The sequence below is a fragment of the Setaria italica genome, chromosome VI (genome assembly GCF_000263155.2).
Source record: "Setaria italica strain Yugu1 chromosome VI, Setaria_italica_v2.0, whole genome shotgun sequence".
NCBI classification, from domain to species: Eukaryota; Viridiplantae; Streptophyta; class Magnoliopsida; order Poales; family Poaceae; genus Setaria; species Setaria italica.
The window spans coordinates 31,190,773-31,208,679 of NC_028455.1; the positions used below are offsets into that span (position 1 = coordinate 31,190,773).

The window sequence follows — 17,907 nt, forward strand, 5'->3', positions numbered from 1 at the left end:
TATGGCCGCAACAGTTTACGATGATGGGTTACTGCAGTCTACGGCGCACAGTGGGGGTCCCCCATTCCTCAAATAGATATGCAAAATGATTAGCTGCAGTGAACCCCTTTCAAGAGAAACTATCCGTAACCCCACAAAATGATATCACCACATTCTCACGATGACGATTCCAACACAAAATATCCAGCACAGCACGAGTGCAACTGCTAGCAGACAGACCATGTTCCGCTAATCCTCTACCATATATCTTTGGTTGGCAAGCCCACAGACCAGCAGAAAAGCTCAATAGTACAATGATACATCGAACTCCAATTCATCGCCCATTTCGTACCCATTATTACAATAATGGTGGCTCCAGCTGTGATCCATCTCATCCAAGATCAAAAGGGTGATGATTGTAATCACACAGCTAAAAATCCACAACCTAAGCCATCATTAGGATTTGCTGGATATATATGGAACATGCATAACCATTCAATCATAGTACATAAGAGTTGACAATCCTTGTACTAGTTAAAAGGCAGGCTTAGGTTATTCTCCCCCACACACTAACAGGGTTCCAGGAGGAAAGTAAAGCAATACATGGGGATAACAATATAGCAATATAACAAAAGGAAAGGTAAGCAGACCCGATGATAAAGGACACAACGAAAATGGTCCTTGTACAAGCATCACGACTACCCAAAGGGTTAAGAGATAGAGATGGCAGTCACTTGGATCGATGGCTACTACTCATCCTCGGGCTTGCTTGCATCCCTCATTTCATCACCACCGTCATCCTAAAACACAGCATGATTAGCATTCTTGACAATGACAATAGAATTTCCAAGTGCTCTGCATTGTTACTAAGTAGGTTTCACTGATCTTACCTGCATGTCAGAAGTCCACAACGTGAGGTTGTCACGAAGAAGCTGCATGATCAGGGTACTATCCTTGTATGACTCCTCCCCAAGAGTATCCAGTTCCGAGATGGCTTCATCGAAGGCCTGGAACCAAGTAGGGTATAATCACATAAAACATTATGTGCTAGCTGTAACTCTATTGGCTAATCAGTGATTACTTGCACCAAAGCTTTATTGGATTGTAAACTCTACATCAGAAAGACTTTTACATGAATAAGCATTCAACGCCATAAAATAGTCAGAAGATTAAGAAAGGCTTCATCACAGTTTGGAACTATGAATTTTAAACCTCTAGATGCACAAGCTGACCAACAAAAACAGCCACAGTTTTATTTTAATTCCCGAATCTGGATTTAGCAAGTTGCTGCGGATTCTGAAAGGTAGCATGGAACTCTCTTGATATTAATCAATCAGCACATGCAATGACTACTTGCCCAGTAGCAAGCAAACATGTGGGACTACACTGTGCAAGATACTTAACAATCACATCTTGGAAGCATTCGGCAATTTGAGCCAGCATGGCGGCATGGGATGCCACTACTGCAGGTTGCCAAGAAACCAGCTACCAAAGCATCTGACCACGCTTAACAGTCAACACATGCCAAAATGTGACTATAACCGAAAAATATTTACACTACCAAACAGCACACATGTTGAGGATCTGAATCTTACTGACGCAAGCATAGTTAATCTACCATTGCATAGAGGAATCTAAAATAAAGCATGATACATTGGTTTAAAGGAACCGAATCAGCCTAAATCATCAACAAGCAAAACATCAAATCACAGCTTGGCATACAAATCTTAGGGGTTTAGCTTACGAGCAACTACCATTATCCCCCACCAAACTACAGATCTAAACGCATATGTTGCAATAGTCGCGAAGATTCTGAGCAGGAAGCAGCGGCTCACCTGCTTGGCGAGCGAGCACGCGCGGTCCGGCGAGTTGAGGATCTCGTAGTAGAAGACGGAGAAGTTGAGCGCGAGGCCCAGCCTGATGGGGTGCGTGGGCGGCAGCTCCTTCATGGCGATGTCCTGGAGAGAGAGAGAGAGAGAGAGAGAGAGAGAGAGAAGCCCACCCGAGCCGAGATCCAATCGAGCCATGTCGAGTCAAATCAGTAACGGAAGGACCAAAAAGGAAGAAGACGAGAGAGCTGGTGGAAGAGAAAGGGCCGGGACCTGGGCGGCCTGGTATGCGGCGAGGGTGGCGTCGGCGGCGTCCTTGCGCTCGGCGCCGGTCTTGAACTCGGCGAGGTAGCGGTGGTAGTCGCCCTTCATCTTGAGGTAGAAGACCTTGGCGTCGACGGCGGCGGCGGCGGGGACGAGGCGCTCGTCAAGGAGGCGCAGGATTCCCGCGCAGATGTTGGAGAGCTCGGCCTCGACGCGGCCGCGGTACCCCCTGGCGGCGGCGGCGTGGCCCGCGGCGCCGCGGGTCTCCTCCTTCTGCTCGATGGAGGAGACGATGCGCCACGACGCGCGGCGCGCGCCGATGACGTTCTTGTAGGCGACGGACAGCAGGTTGCGCTCCTCGACGGTGAGCTCCCCTGCCCCCACCGCCGTGACGACCTTCTCCATAAACTCCACCATCTCCTCGTACCGCTCCGCCTGCTCCGCCAGCTTCGCCATGTACACCATCTCCTCCCGCGTCCCTCCTCCTGCCGCCGCCATCGTCGCCGCCTGTCGCTCGCTGCTCGCGCGGCGGCGGGCTGCTCTCCCCTTTGGTTTGGTGGGTGCGCGGGGGCGTGTGGCTCTTGCGGTTATGCGGGTGGGTGGACCGGCGGAGTGGAAGGAGAGGGGAAGTGGGAAGGAGCGGCTGCGGTTTTAAAACGGACGAGGGGTGGGGGAGGCTTTTTGCTTGGCTGGGTAGGGGCGCTGCCGCCTTGCCTTTCCTCCCTCACTTTTTCCCCCTCCGCTTTTCCTTTGCGGGCGAGCGGAGAAGAGCGTTGGAGATAAGAACGAGAGAGGGGGAGAGAAGGGAAGCGGAAAGAAAGGACAGAGGAGATCCGGTTCAGTTCAAAAACGAGATGGATGACAGCAGCAGCCAGGAGGAGCCGCCGCCGCCGAGATGGGGCGGATGCGGATGGGATCTTTGCCTTGGCGCGTTCATACGAGGTGTCGGCTGGTGATTGGTCTCTAGGGGTTCTCATGTGCGATGCGTGTGTAGCTTTGCTAGCTTGGGCTGGACCAGTCCCTGCCTCGGTCACCTGGCCCAAAGTTGCATTTTCGCTTCTTGGGCCTGTATAACTGGGCCCTGTTCTGTTTCGTCTCGGCTGTATGATTTCTTTATTTTTATTATACTTGCTATTTTATTCTATTTGCAAAATAATGTCTATACCAAAAATTTACAAAAGTAACATTATGTCACCTTTTTAGGGATGATATTGGTCGTCCTATGACTTCATTGTGGAGAAGAAAGAGAAACTTGTAACCCTTTAAAAGAGCGAGGAGTACTTGTAGCCCTGTTAATGGGCGATTCACTTCTATTTTCTAGTTGTTATATCTTTAGAAAATCATTTATTTTCTTCACTCGAGCTCCTGTGAAAAAAAATCTATATGAAAGACATAAAATACATAGAAATTTATGTACACAGATATCATACCTTATGTACTCTGACATTCCTTGATATGAAACGGGGCGCCCTCGGCGGCCAGCCAATTAGTCCACGTCAGTTAAAATTTTACGGCTCTCCGTGGCCAATCGCGATTCGTCCAGGAGAAAAATATCGCAAGCTCGAACCTTCTCGTCTTCTCGATTCACCCTGACGGCTAGCTTTGGATCAATCCTCTGGCTCCCTTCCATGGCGCCGCTCTGCTCTCCTCTCCCCTCGGCATTCTCACCGCACACCTGGTCGCCTCCCTTCCACGCCGCGACGCCCTGCCTTATTGCCTTCCTTCCTGCCGCCTCCCCTGACGCAGTCATCGCCATCGCCGGCACGGTCGTGTAGACAAGATAGGGAAGCCGGTGTGCTTCTTGGTAGCCATCACATCAAGATGACAGCAGCTCCCATGGGTGGATTGCGCGCACGAAAGAGAGGTCCCCAGGCTGATCCCCTGCTAGAGGCAAACTGCCACTTTCAGCAGCTTCCGTGAGGCATAAGAAGGATCGTGAGAGCCAGGGTTTCATAGGTAAGCGGCCAGAGGATAATCCAGGTAGATGTTCTGTGTATGAAAGTGTCTCTTCATTTTTCTCTTTTACTTCGATTTTTTAAAAGTGATTCAAATGTTCGTAACAAATTATATCTAATTTACAACAAAAGCATGGAATTGTCAGGAACATACGGTGCCGTTTTGGTGATTTTAGCCCCTACCATGGTTTGTTAGGAACCAGTGCAAATTGCATCTTCTAAATGGTTTAATAGGCTTCAGTAGATTCCTACATTATGTTGCATCCTTATTTGTCATACCGAAAAAAATCTTGCCCTTCTTTTGTAGGAGTATTGCCATATTTTTAGTGCTAGTGGTGTTTTTATTAATTCTTATAACCTGTCACTTGACACATGAAATAACCACATATTCATATGTGTTATATTTTGGACTATATTGCAAAATGGTAGAAAATACGACATAAACATGTGACTTTTGTACGAGCTCGATTGGGACCTGAACTTCGGATAACAAAAGGAGCCTACACGAGAAAGATGAGCACCAGCGAAGCTCAAAAAGGGTGTGCCGATCAGCCTAGGGTCCACAGGCTGATCGGCTTGTCTGTTTCGCTCTCCAAATGCATCCACATTCGACAAACCATCATTCCAGACGATTTAGATGCAAAGTATGTGGTGATTTGGCAAGTCAATCTCGTGGTAAGCTAAAGGAACCTCAAGATTGGTCAGAAGGCTCGCAGAAACAGCAGATCTTGCACAAGGCATATCTCCCTCATCCGGACTTCGAAACTGCAAAGCTCGAAAAGATCTACAATTTTTGTATACACGGTTTGGACATTTGAGGTCGACAGCCCAAGAAGGTCGATCAGCCTGGCTCTTTTCTAGTCCCGATCGACGTGCCCTTCGCCTCACGACACCTCTGGAGTATAAATATCTCCATTCTCTATCGGCATACACATCCATCCACCAGAAGTTAGCGAAACCTAGGGCATTCACTGGAGGGAGCTGAGAGTTGTTGCAAGTCTTCAGTTGTCTAGGAGATGGCTTAGGCCAAACCCTACCCGCCAGGGTCTCTCTGCGTGGTTGTGCCATGGTGGAGTTTAGGAGCTAGTAGTGGATCATCGATGGTATGTACTCGGAGGTGATGATCTAATACATCTATTATGTGAGCAATGTTCTTCATATCATCCGATCTGTTAGTGACTCAACGTCTCCTTTTATGCTTTCTATCTATTGTGGATATGCTTGTTCCTAGTCTAGTTCCGGATTAGACTATCTAGCATGCTTTGTGTAATCGTGGTGATTAGATCTAGTATGTCGATCCTACATGATAGTTAGATATGTTTACTTATGGTCGTGCCCTTAAACTGCATGCGCAGATAGGGGGATCGTGACAGGGTCTATCCGTGTAAGGTGGGGGTTTGATCCCGAGATCATCTTGCCATATCTTCATAGATTTAACCTTTAAGTCATCATGAAGGATTGCTCGTCAAGAATGAGCACGATTGGGCTCCCTGAGATCCTAGGTCCATCGGCCTGGGCTCCATAGGTCGATCGGCCTAAGCCCTTTTTGGATCCATTAGCCTTTGTCTTTCTCTGGGTTGTCGCTTGTTCAAGGCATTGTCCAATTATGCTCCATTAAAGTCCAGTTTCTTGCAAAATCAGAATGTCCTCCAAAACACAATGCATATGCGAAAATGGTCCGATTATTAGGTATGATCAATAATTTAGATATTAAATTCATGTTATTATTGAAGATAAATAGAGGTAAAAGTGTGTCATTAATGAGCACCAACAGCCAATAGTTTTTAATTGATCCAACATCTTCTTCAAAAGGGAAGAAAGTTGGTTAACATCTTTTTGGTGGTTGATTCCCAAATCTTTTGTTGTTGTTTCTACGAATCTGACATTTTCTTCAAAACAATCGATCTAACAATTCTTTGAAAAAAGTTGATTCAATATTTTTTAGTTGGATAGTTCATAATTTTTTTTGATTCAACCAATAACTTTTTATAATCAACCGACTTCTTCAAGAATGTTGATCCAACTTTTGTTCCAAATCATTGACCCAACATTTTTGTTTCAAAAACTTGACCCAACATTTCTTAGAAAAAAAAAGTTAGGTTCAACATTTTTCTAAAAGAAATAGATGGCTCACATTATTTTTTTAGTCCGCAATCTTTTTTATCCACGATTTCTTCGAAAAATCTAACCCAACATTACTTCGAAGAAAGTTGGTGCAACATTTTCTGTTGGATGAAAAACATTATAAACCCAAGATGTAGGTTTCGATATTTGTCATGTATTTACTCAACATTTTCCTTTATCCACTCCTTGTTCCATATTGTCAAGTGTAGATTTAATAAATTTGAAAAGAATTGTTGTTTAACTAGAACTGAAAATCCAACGTTTGTTTTTGTTAATTCAACCTTTCAAACCTAAATTTTTTTTATAAGATGATTGGGCTTGCCAGCTTCGGCCGGGCCTGTAGCTGCTTTGGTCAAATGGGCCAAAATGCTTCTGCTTTCACTTAACTGGACGGTCCTCGTGCACTATCTCCTGCAAAGCGGCCACCTACACCTTGATCCACGGAACCATCCTTGAACCCCACTGGGTCGCTGGCCCAGCACAACCCTAACGGGTCCACCTAGCATATGCATCGTGCAATGGGTTAGAGTAATGCAAAATCTTTATTAGATAGAAAATGATTAGATGGGGTGTACGTGTGAACATCGGCCGGGACGATGTGAGTAACAAGAAGTGGGGACTCCTGGTACCGGCGGAACTGCCTCATCACACAGTGTATCACGTAATCCTCGACGTGGATGTCGTACACCAGTGGCCTCGTCATCATCCAGTACTCCCGGTCTCAAAGGCACAACGAAAATAGCCCATGCGGGGTACGAGCGTGGACGTCCGCTGGGGTGTAGGGTGTCCACCTCACGTCGATGTCGACAAGAGCGTCGAACTGACCGACGAAGTCTGGGTACGACTTCTTCGTCTGCATTCCAACCCACGATCCCTAAAAAAATATTTCACAAACAGGTTTAGTAATCAAAATCTAAATGCATGCAACATATGAATTGAGCAATTGTATGTGTAGTACTGTACCTTTCACAAGCACCACAACGACCCCATCGTGGGTCTGTCGACGTCATCGCGGTCGAAAGGCAACTCTAGGTAGGGGGCCACGTGAATGAGTGGCCGACCTATCAGGAAGCGCTCATACGACCACAGCTGAAAAAGCAACGGGCAGCCAACGAAGATGGGCTCCATCGAGTTGATCTTGCAGCAGCCCGTGCAAAGGCCCCGGTAGGTCGCCACCAATACAGCTAAACCCCATCTGTACTGTAGAATCTCGTCAAGCGGGGCCTCTGCTATGGCCCTCGCGTAATGAAGTAGGTGCTTAGGCACCGAGTTCTCCTGGGACGTGCAGAACATGATCCACCCAAAGAGCCACAGCAAGTACGCCTCCAAGTGCCGCGCAACTGTGGCGTCGTCGGCGTCGGCTCTGATGGAGTCGGCCTGCACAACAATACAAGTTAGTTGACAAATTCACAAAACTTAGTGATAACGATATCAAAAGTCAGGTAAATAAGTACTCACACTGAACTGCATGAGCCACTTCTTCGTGGGCCCATGTGTGGAGCTGTTGGTGCGGTACGGCTCGGCCCGATCGTTCCACGGAACGTGGGTAAACCGGACCAAAAGCTCCTCATGCAGGTAACTGGCACGTCCTCCGCGCTAACGGCCCTCTTGGCACAAGGAAGTCCAAGAAGGAGTGACACGTCCTCAAGTGTCGGGGCCATCTCACCCACTGTGAGGTGGAAAGTGTGAGTCTTAGGCCACCAACGGTCAAGAAGAGCTGCTAGGAGTGACATGTCAAAGTGGAAACATGTCTTACTTCTCCGTGTGCTTCACGCTAGTGTCCATTATGCCTCCCTCAACCAACCTCGCTAGAGGGAGAAGCCCCGCAACGCGTAACCTGTACCATGCATACCATTTATTACTTAAAAGAACACAATGTTAGAACTTCAAATTGAGTTAACTAAGTAAAATGTACCTCGGAATCCAACGAGCATCGATCGGCATCGTCAAAAGCGGGACACGTGCGTGAATCGTGCCGAGGTTGGCACCCCGTATGGATGACATGAACGACCTGTGAAGGGCGTCCACGAAAGGGTCGAGCAACTCAGGGGTCTAATACCCTTCTCCAGCCTCCTCCGCCATACCTGCAACACGTATAATATTAGTAAGCAACGAAATAATAAACTTGCAACACATATTAGTTATTTCAAATACTACATAAATCAAATAGAATATACTAGACATGAGATATTCGAAACACATCATAAAAGAAATAGTACACGATATGGAACTATTACAAGGTCTTGCTATTACAACTTAGGTTACATTCCACAATCTAAGAATTACAAGAGTCTCTCGACATAGAACAAACGTGACGAATTACATTACATATGACAAAGTTGACAAAACGTACGAGTTCATAAACATACAACACACATTGCTACTACTACATACATGAATCACAGAAGCCCGTCATTGTTCCTACATGCACGATGACCCCGATCACATGCTGGAGCATTTGTGTCACCTATTGATGGTCCAGCTTGGTTACTCCCACCTCTATATGTCACTGTAGGGCAGTTCTTGTACATGTGACCTGTTTCATGGCATTTGGAGCAGAGGCGGATATCAGGACCAGCTTCAGATTGATCCATGTTGTTTCGGATGCGTCTGTTCTTGTATCACCCGACCTCTTGAAACATTTCTGGATCAAAGTTAGGAATGTAACGCGCGGCATTACCAGGATTATTTATAAAGTTTCCTAGTAAACGATATCCGTAAACCTCGTTCCTCCAAGTATACCATATAGTTTCCTTCAGGAAGTAATGTGGTACGAACCGACGAGGCTGAAGTCTACCTGCCTCAATGCATGCAGCAATGACATGGATGCAAGGCCTGTGAGGTAATCGTGGCTTCTGGCATGAGCAAACACATCCCTCATTGGTAACGATGCACTCCTGTGTTTGCTTCTCGCGCCTCCCCCCAATCGACCTTTGTCCCTGCAAACAACCTCGAACCGGCATTCAACGGCACCCACTTCATTAACACGATGCTTATGAGCCTTTTTAATACCCTCCTCTATGTACTCTGTCATCTTGTACCCATAAATTTTGTGATTATCGACCATTGAGTTATTTGCCACCGTGTACTGTTCCCTAAAGTACTTCATGGTGTGGTATAAGAAGAATTACACGATACCAACAAGAGGCAGTCCCCTAACACCACGCAGGATCTAGTTGTACACCTCAGCAAGGTTTGTAGTCATTATACCCTACCTAGCACCTCTCTCGTCATAGAATAATGCCCACTTTTCCTTCAACTCATGCTCAATCCACTATGAGAAGGTCTTAATTGACCTACCCCGTCTTCGCCTGACATTCGGACCATCCAGTCCGATGCCCTCTATAGACATAGGGTGCTCGGCCTCGTTGTTTAACGGCCTCTTGCCTAGTTCTTCGGATTGTTTTTTTTAAGCTCATCAAGTTTCTTCCTTAGTAGATTGAATTTCCTCTACTGATTCTGGGTACATAGCCATTTAAACATTTTCATAAGGGTCTTGTTCTTGAATTGACTATGGAAGTTTACCCCATATGCCTCATGCACCACCTACTCTTCAAGTCCGGCCATATCGGCACCCTAAAACGCTCCACACTGCCACTTTATAGGTTTTCGATTGCTTGTAGAATGCCTTTGTGTCGGTCATGAATTAGACAAACACCCTCCACATCCTTCACAATCATCCGCTTTACTCTTTCTAGGAACCAGTACCAAGTATCTCCAGACTCCTTCTCCACAAAGGCGATCGCCAGCGGCAACACCTGATTATTACCATCGGACCCAATAGCTGTCAAGATTGTGCCTTTATACGTTCCAGTCAAAAATGTGCCATCAATGCAAATGACTGAGCGACATCGCTGAAAAGCCTCAATGCAAGGACCCAAGGCCAAGAGTGACCACTGCAGGACCTGTTTGCCTAGAAACTGAGCGCATTGATAGACATTCAGGTCGTAGTAACTTCCTGGGTTCCTTTGGCATATGGTGTCGGTGTGCAACATGATAGGAAGTTATCATACGATGCTTCGTACGTACCCCACTTCATCTCCAACGCTTTCTGCTTGGCTCGGTAAGTTTTGTGGTAGCTAATCTTGTACTTGAACTTCTCCTCTATGGCACAAACAATCAACTTCGGCTCGAAGCTGGGATTCTTCACTATCTGAGGATACATGTATTGAGCCACAAAATCAGTAGTGAGGTTGTGGTGTTGTCCTTCCTATTCATCTAGCAAGTATTGGTGCTCCACCATTCTAGTCACCTCCCAGTAATCCTTCCACTTCCCCTTGTATGCGTGAACCCTAAACGGGCAATTACTTCTAACACAGCACACATCCTACACTGTCGAGTTGCTCTTCACCACCCTGAACTACCGCTGCAAAGATAAAGTGGATCATCGCTTCACATCTGCCTTCACATCATCCCCACTAGGGTACAAAGCACCCACGCAAACCTCATTCTCCCTGTACTTCCAAGGGATATTTTCCCCTACATTGACCTGTAGAGCGCAATGGTCATAAGTTGACCTGTTCCGCGGGAAAGGATAAGCATCATCCTCATCCGATGAGTCATCATTCATGGTCCCATTGGCCTCTTCTCCTTCCCTCTCCACCTGCTCAACTAACCCAGAGATGTCTTCCCCCTCATCAGCCTCGCCATTTGGCTCACAGGTTGAAATATCATCCTATGCATCTCTTTTTTCTGCCCCATCTTCATTATCTTCTTCATTTTGCTCATCAGTACTCTCCACATGTAACGTCCGTAAAATTTACCAACCAAAATCACTCGCTAAAAATTTCTTTCAAAAATTTTCACCGCTTGAGCTCTCTAAAAATCTCATCTTCCCGACGAATACGCCGTCCCGACACCGAAGCCGATCACCGTCCATTTCCCCTTTTCCCTCTCCGCGTTTCACACCACATGCCGGACGGAAGACCGTCGCGCGTGCCTGTGACCCTTCCCGGAATCGTCGCGGTCTATTTTTTTTCTTCCTCTTTTTTTTTCTTTCCTTTTTTCTTCCTTTTTCCTTCTCTTCCTTTTTCTTTCCTTCTTTTTCTCCCTTCCTTTTTCTTTCCTTCTTTTTCTCCCTTCCTTTTTCTTTTTCTTTTTCGTTCCTTCTTTCCTGTCGTATGCATGCACCTGCGCCTAGTGCCTGCTTCCTTTTCTCCTGCCGCATGCATGCACCGCTCTCCCCCTCGTGCATGCACCGGCCCCACCTGCACCTCCTCCCCTGCACTGGCCCCTGCATGCACCGCTCCTGGCTCCCGCGCACAGCACCGGCCCCTGCATGCGTGCCACCAGCACCTGCCTGGCCTAGCACCTGCCCCCACCGGCCCCACCTGCAGCGCCACCCCCCACGTTTGGCGCCTGGCCCCGCGCCTCCTTTCCCCCTGCGTGCGAATACACCCAAGCCATGACTCCCTCCAGCGCCGCACGCCGCCAGGCCTTGCCTCCAGTGCCGGCGCTCACCACCTGCACCCGCACCAGCGCCAGCGCGCACCCGCGCACCGCGACGCCGCCCCTTTGACCGCGGTCACCGCGCCCGGCGCACCTCGACACCACCGTGCCGCGCCAACAGCTCGGCGCCAGCGCCCGACCACGCCGTCCATGCACATAGCCGCTCAAGCACACCACCGCGTCCCTATACACCTCGCCGCGCGAGCCCGGCCCCGCCACGCCGCGCACGCGGAGCTCCACCTCACCACGCCACCGTCCTGTGCGCTTCCTGTGCCCGAGCATCCCGATCGCTATTAACTCCGTCCGTTCCTATGTGCCGCCCATTGGCCACCTCCTCCCCTCGCCTCTGACCTATAAAAGGTCCTTCACTCAACTCTGCACTCCACTATCGAGCTTCCCGGCCAACTCCCCCTCACTCCCGTGCTTCGAGTGTTGCTTCCGCCGTCTCCCGCCCGCCGCTGCGGAGCCACCTCCACGAGTTGCCTCAGCCCAAGGTAAGGAGAGGAATGGAACCCCCTCGACCTCCTCTCCGTTTTCCCCCTCTTCCTGGCCATCGCCGTGCCTCGACACCGCCTCTCCCCAACCATGTCGCCCTCTCCTGTTTTCCCGTGCCTGATTCTGTCTCGAGGAAGAAGAAAGGGCAGCTTTGCCTTTTTGCCCCTCCGCATATTCCTTTTCGTATCCAGATCCTCCCACCTCTCTCTTTGTCATTTTCATCAGAAACCCTTCCACCTCCAAAAATAATTACAAACAAGTCCCTAACTCCTTACAAATAAGCCCCCGGTCCTTTGTTTCAGCCCCAATAACACCTTTGCCTCGTCATTTTATGCGTTGAATCCCCTCCAATGAACCCCAAATTCGACCACATCATTCTTAAATATATTCCCATCGAGTCATCTACAACATCCTAGAAAATACTCCTCATTTCATATTTTCAATTCACTCCCTCCCTTCAAGCTCGATGGGTAAAACTTTATTTTTTTCTTTTACTTATTGTGCGCTTGCTTGTGTGTGCCGTAGATCACACAGTGAACGCGGAGGATCCCGAAGAGGAGCTTGAAGCCTAGTACCGCTAGTCGGAGCCCGAAGACCCGTACCACGAGCAGGAACTCGCGGAAGGCTCTGAGCACGGCAAGTCCAATCTCACCCTTTGATGCATATTTATCCTTGTTTTTCAAACACAACCTATTGACCTATTTTATAAAATTGCATATTATTTTATTGCTGAAACACAGTTTGATAGCCACCCCTTGATTGTTATGATTATTCGTTGATGTCCTATAATTATCTCTAAATATGATATGCTCTGTTTGGATGATGATTATTGCTAGAATGCTTAGGACCTTGTTACTCATTTTATTGCACTTCAATCATGACTACAACGTGTTTTATCAAAGAATAGATGTGTGAGTGTTTTATAAGAGAAAAATGGGCTTTCAGGAAATAAAGGAAAGAAAATACTTAGATGAGATGGATGGGGGTTTCTTGTGTGAAATACCAAGTTGGGCTTGTACCTTTGTGGTTGAGCAGGTTGGGATAAATCCATCTTGTCATGGTTAAGGATTGAGTTGATGTGTCATCTTGCCTAACCCAATTTATCGTGCAACGACTCGACCGTTGTATGCGACAACGGCTTAGCATAAATCCCACTAGCTAGTTTGTTAATCATCAGGAGAGCTGGTGAGAAATGGGAGACCATGGAGAAGGAGTAAGATCTTTGTGACTTAGTTCTCGGTTAAGACCTTGTCGGTAGGTCATTAACCCCTTGGTTGCTTCCATGTTGGCTAGTCAGTCTTAGCTAAGGTGGGTAATGGATTTGATAGGATCTGCACTGACACCAAGGTGATCCTGCTGCGGTACCCTACTTGTGGGTAAAGTCTACACCTCTGCAGAGTTAAAATCTATTCAAATAGTTGTGTCCACGGTATTGGACGAGTTACGGCTTGGTCACATGACTAGTGTTTGGGAGATGGATGATCTTCATGGTGTGTATTGAACTTTGAAAGTGTCCGGCAGTTGTGCCGTGAGCTACTGTGGACGGGAGTCCGGTAGCACTAAAACTTGGATCCTTATTTAGGATCAACCCGACTTAATGATTCGGTTACTCAAGAAATGCTTTGTAAAAACTCTATTGAAAATAGATCGTTGTTTGTATTGAAATTTTAGCTTTATTGTAAATAAACCTTAGCTTTATCATTGATATATCCTGTGCATATTCTTGATTATATCCCCCTCCGTGGATGGGGTTGGACTTGTTGAGTACTTACTCACCCTTGTTTTGTTGCTTCAGAGGAAGACCTGAACTTCGTCGCCGAGGATTTCGAGTAGGAGGTCGATTCCGCACCCAACGCTGCCTATGGTGTTGGCCTTTGCAGGATGCTTTCGTTGCCGTGTAGTCCCGAGTACTGTCTCTTGATAGTAGCTTGGCTCGCTGCTGTTGTTTATTTACTTATCATTTTGGCGTGACTTTCGCGCCCACTCCCTCGGGAGTTGTACGGTTTATGAATCATCTGTCGAATAAATGTGTTATCAGTCTCCTGGGACTGATATTTGTATCGCATTTAGTCTCTGCTTATGTGGGGACGCTCCACCACACCTTCCTCGGCTCTAACTTCAGCACCTCCCACTTCTTCTTCCATCTGACCACTACACCCAATCTTTCTGAACACTTCAACAAACAATATGAGCGGTAAACCGTGCTTAGTACAATCATTTACATAGGCTCTAGGTTCCTTCAAGTGGCACCAACTCCCAAAAAGTTTATGTCAGGCCATCTACTCACTACAGCCCTAACAAACAGCTCCACTTGATCTCTATCAAGATCGAAAGGCTTAAATAGTCACTTGCATATTGAAGCGCAAATCCTCTCTCTTGCTCTTGGTAAATTCTTGCAGAACGATTGAAATTTAGACAAATCTACCCCTTCTGGACCATATCTAACCTCCCCCGACCATGGAACACTTGGAAAAATAAACTTTCCGACATGCCTGTTAATATACACGACACGAATAGTAAAAATTACTCTCATGTACTTAATTTAAGTAACTCTAACAACACCTACATTTCAATATACGGTAACTCCAGCATGGGCAATAATAACAATTTTAGAGTTATCTAAAAATATGAACAAATTTATTTTATTTTACCCTGTCAATATACACAAATTTATTTTATTTTATCCTGTCAATATACACGATATACTACTAAATGTTACTAAATTTAACTAACCCTAAACACCCCTACATTCCGAAAACGTGTATAAAGATATGCACAACATGAACAAAAATTGTAACTAAATTTAATAATTTCAACTACCCCTAAAACACCTACATTCTGAATACCTATATAAAATATAACTCTTTCATTGCGAATAATATTCATCTTAAATTTATCTAAATAAATCAACAAACTAATTTTACTATAAAATAATGTCTCATATTAACACCTAGATTTCATCTACTAATTAATACTACATCATTTCTATAGCTACTACAACAACTACTACATCTACCAACTACGAGTTAATCTAAACTAGGGGATTAGTAATAATACCTCAAAATAAAGCGAAGAACCGGACTTCAATCTCCACCCTACTCCCCTTCTCTCCTCCCTCCCTCCCTCCCTTTCTATTCTCCTCCCTCCCTTTCTTCCTTCCCTCCCTCCCTTCCTCCTCTATCCTGAGCACTCCCTCGGCTCCCTCCTTCTCTCACTCGGTTCTAGCGCTAGAGCAAATGGCGTGCGTGCGCCCGGGGCGGCGACCGCTCCGCGGCTTTTAAAGGGTGGGGGAGCTACCGCCAAATTAGATGGCGGTAGCTACCCCGCTCTCGCCGTTTGAATTGGCGGGGCTGCTACCGCCGCTTCTCCGACGAAAAGCTGTTACCGCCGGATGGAACGGCGGTAACAGCCTCGTCCCACACGCCGCTGCAAACCGTGTGCCGCCCACCGGATCAGAGGACGGTAAGCGGGTTTGCTAGCTGACGTGGGGACGCGGGAAGCTACTGCCGTTTCACCCGACGGTAGCTTCTCTTACCGCCGGTTGAGACGGTGTACCGCCATTTGATCCGGCGGCATGGGTCTATTTCTACAAATTTTTGGATCGCCTATTTATTTCTACGAATACGTATAATAAAAAATAAAAAAAATAAAAAAATTCCTATTTGGAACGAGCTAGATTACCTACCGGCCTCTATCAGCCCAGCCATATTCCTCCATCCATCGAAACCAAGCCCGTTCGTGTGGGAAAAAAGCCCATATCTCCCCAGTCCCCCCATTCTTTTCCTCCTGAATCCATCGGCTACCGCTGCGGTTTCTGGCCTTACCGCAGCTCCGCTCTTTACCTCCCCACGTCGGCTCTACCATTCATCAGCCACGCCCGTGAGCGGTGAGCCATGACGAGTGTTCTACAAGCTCGCGGAATCGCGTGTCGACGGGGGAAGGGAATGAACCGACGGGTTCCGATTCCGTGCGGCGAAGCGAAAGGAAACAACCGGAGCAGGCAGAGCAAAGCGCGGGGCGGCACGGCACATGGCTTGTGCGTGCGCCCTCCGGTCCGCAGGCCGGTGGCGCCCCCTCCGCCCTCGCTGCCGCATGTTTGCTCGGCCCTCGGTCCTCCTGCTGTTTTTCTCGCGTTCCGGGCCCGGATTCTCGTGACCGGATCATGTGGGGGTTACAGCGGGCAGCAGCCGGCTGAGAGACCAGATCACAGACGCGCATAGTTCCCAAATCCCAGTCGATAACAAAAAAAGAAAAAAAAACTTTTGCAGTTTGTTCCCAAATCCCAATCTCGATAACAAAAAGATTGTTTTTTTGACAGTTTGTTCCTTGTATACACTGAACTGCTGAGGCACGCATGGACCAGGAACGAATCCGGGCCGGATAAAGCGAAACGAACGGTCAACAAAAGCGGGCGCGCACACGTACGGCGCACCGAGGCCCTATCACCCAAGTCAAGCGAAGTCCAGCCGCATCAGGACTGGAAACTCGAGTGCACGGCCGTCCGATAGATCTTTACGGTGGTCGAAGGTTCCAAAAAGGGCATGTGATAGCAACAGAAATAAATGCCTTTTCCCGCTCGTGAGACGGTGAGACTTGAGAGGCGGGAATGATCTCCGATCCACATCTTTTCCGCTGCAGCCGGTGCTTGTTTTGCGTCTTACCACTAGCAGCGTGCATGGAAAAAAAAAGCGCTGCGTGCCGCGGTGCGTGGACTTTAATAGAGGAAATGCATTTCTTCTAACGCTATTCGTTTCATTCTGTTCATCTGATTGGACTCGGTGCGTAGAATAACAAGTCTTTTCGGTTGAGAGGATAGGATTCGTGCCGTATAGACTACCCAAGAGACATACGCAATGAAGCTTGAAGCATCAGAGCTAATGCGGTCAGCTCTTATGATCAGTGGATTGTAGCGTGTCAGGGTTTTAGCTAGAGTGGCTGCTGGTTTTGATCTTTTACTGCTGATTGGTGATTGAAGCAATGGGGTAGAATGGTCTCACGTGTTCGCTTGATTCTTATTCCTCCGTTCCAAATTGTATGTCTATATCTAGATGCATAATAATATCTATGGATCTAGAAAAATCAAAACGACTTACAATTTGAAACGGAAGGAGTATTCTTTTGCGTTGGCACCCAATCCCGCGTATTAATCAAGCAATTTTCTTGAAATCATCGCAACAGTTTTATTTGCCTTGGTGGCACGACTCATAGAGTAGTAGCAATATTCTAATTTTTGTCTGCCATAGCCCATGGTACTTAATTCTAAACTTTGCTCTGAAGAATCAATATAATGTATAAACTTTGCTATCAAGGTCGTAGTACTGAATCCTTCCGGAAACAAAACAAGGCACTAGTGTCTAGTGGGCGCTACATGAAAAAAACCCAAACCCAAAATGTAATACTCTAATCCTTCGCAACATTTTTTATCTGCTTTGATGGCACGACTCAAAGAGTAGTACCAATAATGTAATACTCTAATTTTTGTCTGCCACAGCGCATAGTACTTGTAATTCGTAAACTTTGCTATGAAGAATCAACATGATGCATAAACTTTGCTGTCAATGTCGTAGTACTGAATCTTTCCCCAACAAAACAAAAACACCAGTATCAAGTGGGCGCTAGAACTAGAAGTACAAAAACCCAAACCCAAAATGGATGCTGTCGAGATCCCAAGCGACCAAACAGGGCGCACGGCCAGCAAGTTGTTTCTATTATTGTTTTTGTCAGAAAACGGCGGTGCTTGCGAACCCTGCGAGCACACCGCCGTCAGAAACAGCAGGGCACGGCCAGCCCGATCGAGCACCACCGGGTCGCGG

The 17,907-nt window shown here is 47.1% G+C and overlaps 1 protein-coding gene across 1 annotated transcript; it reads right to left on the reverse strand.

Moving 5' to 3' along the window:
* Window positions 1-414: 414 nt before the first annotated feature.
* LOC101758573 (14-3-3-like protein GF14-A) lies at window positions 415-2,826 on the reverse strand. The gene is made up of 4 exons (XM_004973676.4): window positions 2,082-2,826; window positions 1,815-1,937; window positions 870-986; window positions 415-779 (listed from the first exon to the last, which is right to left on the reverse strand). Exons 1-4 carry the CDS (start codon window positions 2,568-2,570, stop codon window positions 729-731), a joined length of 780 nt encoding a protein of 259 aa, XP_004973733.1. The 5' UTR covers window positions 2,571-2,826; the 3' UTR covers window positions 415-728.
* Window positions 2,827-17,907: the final 15,081 nt, after the last annotated feature.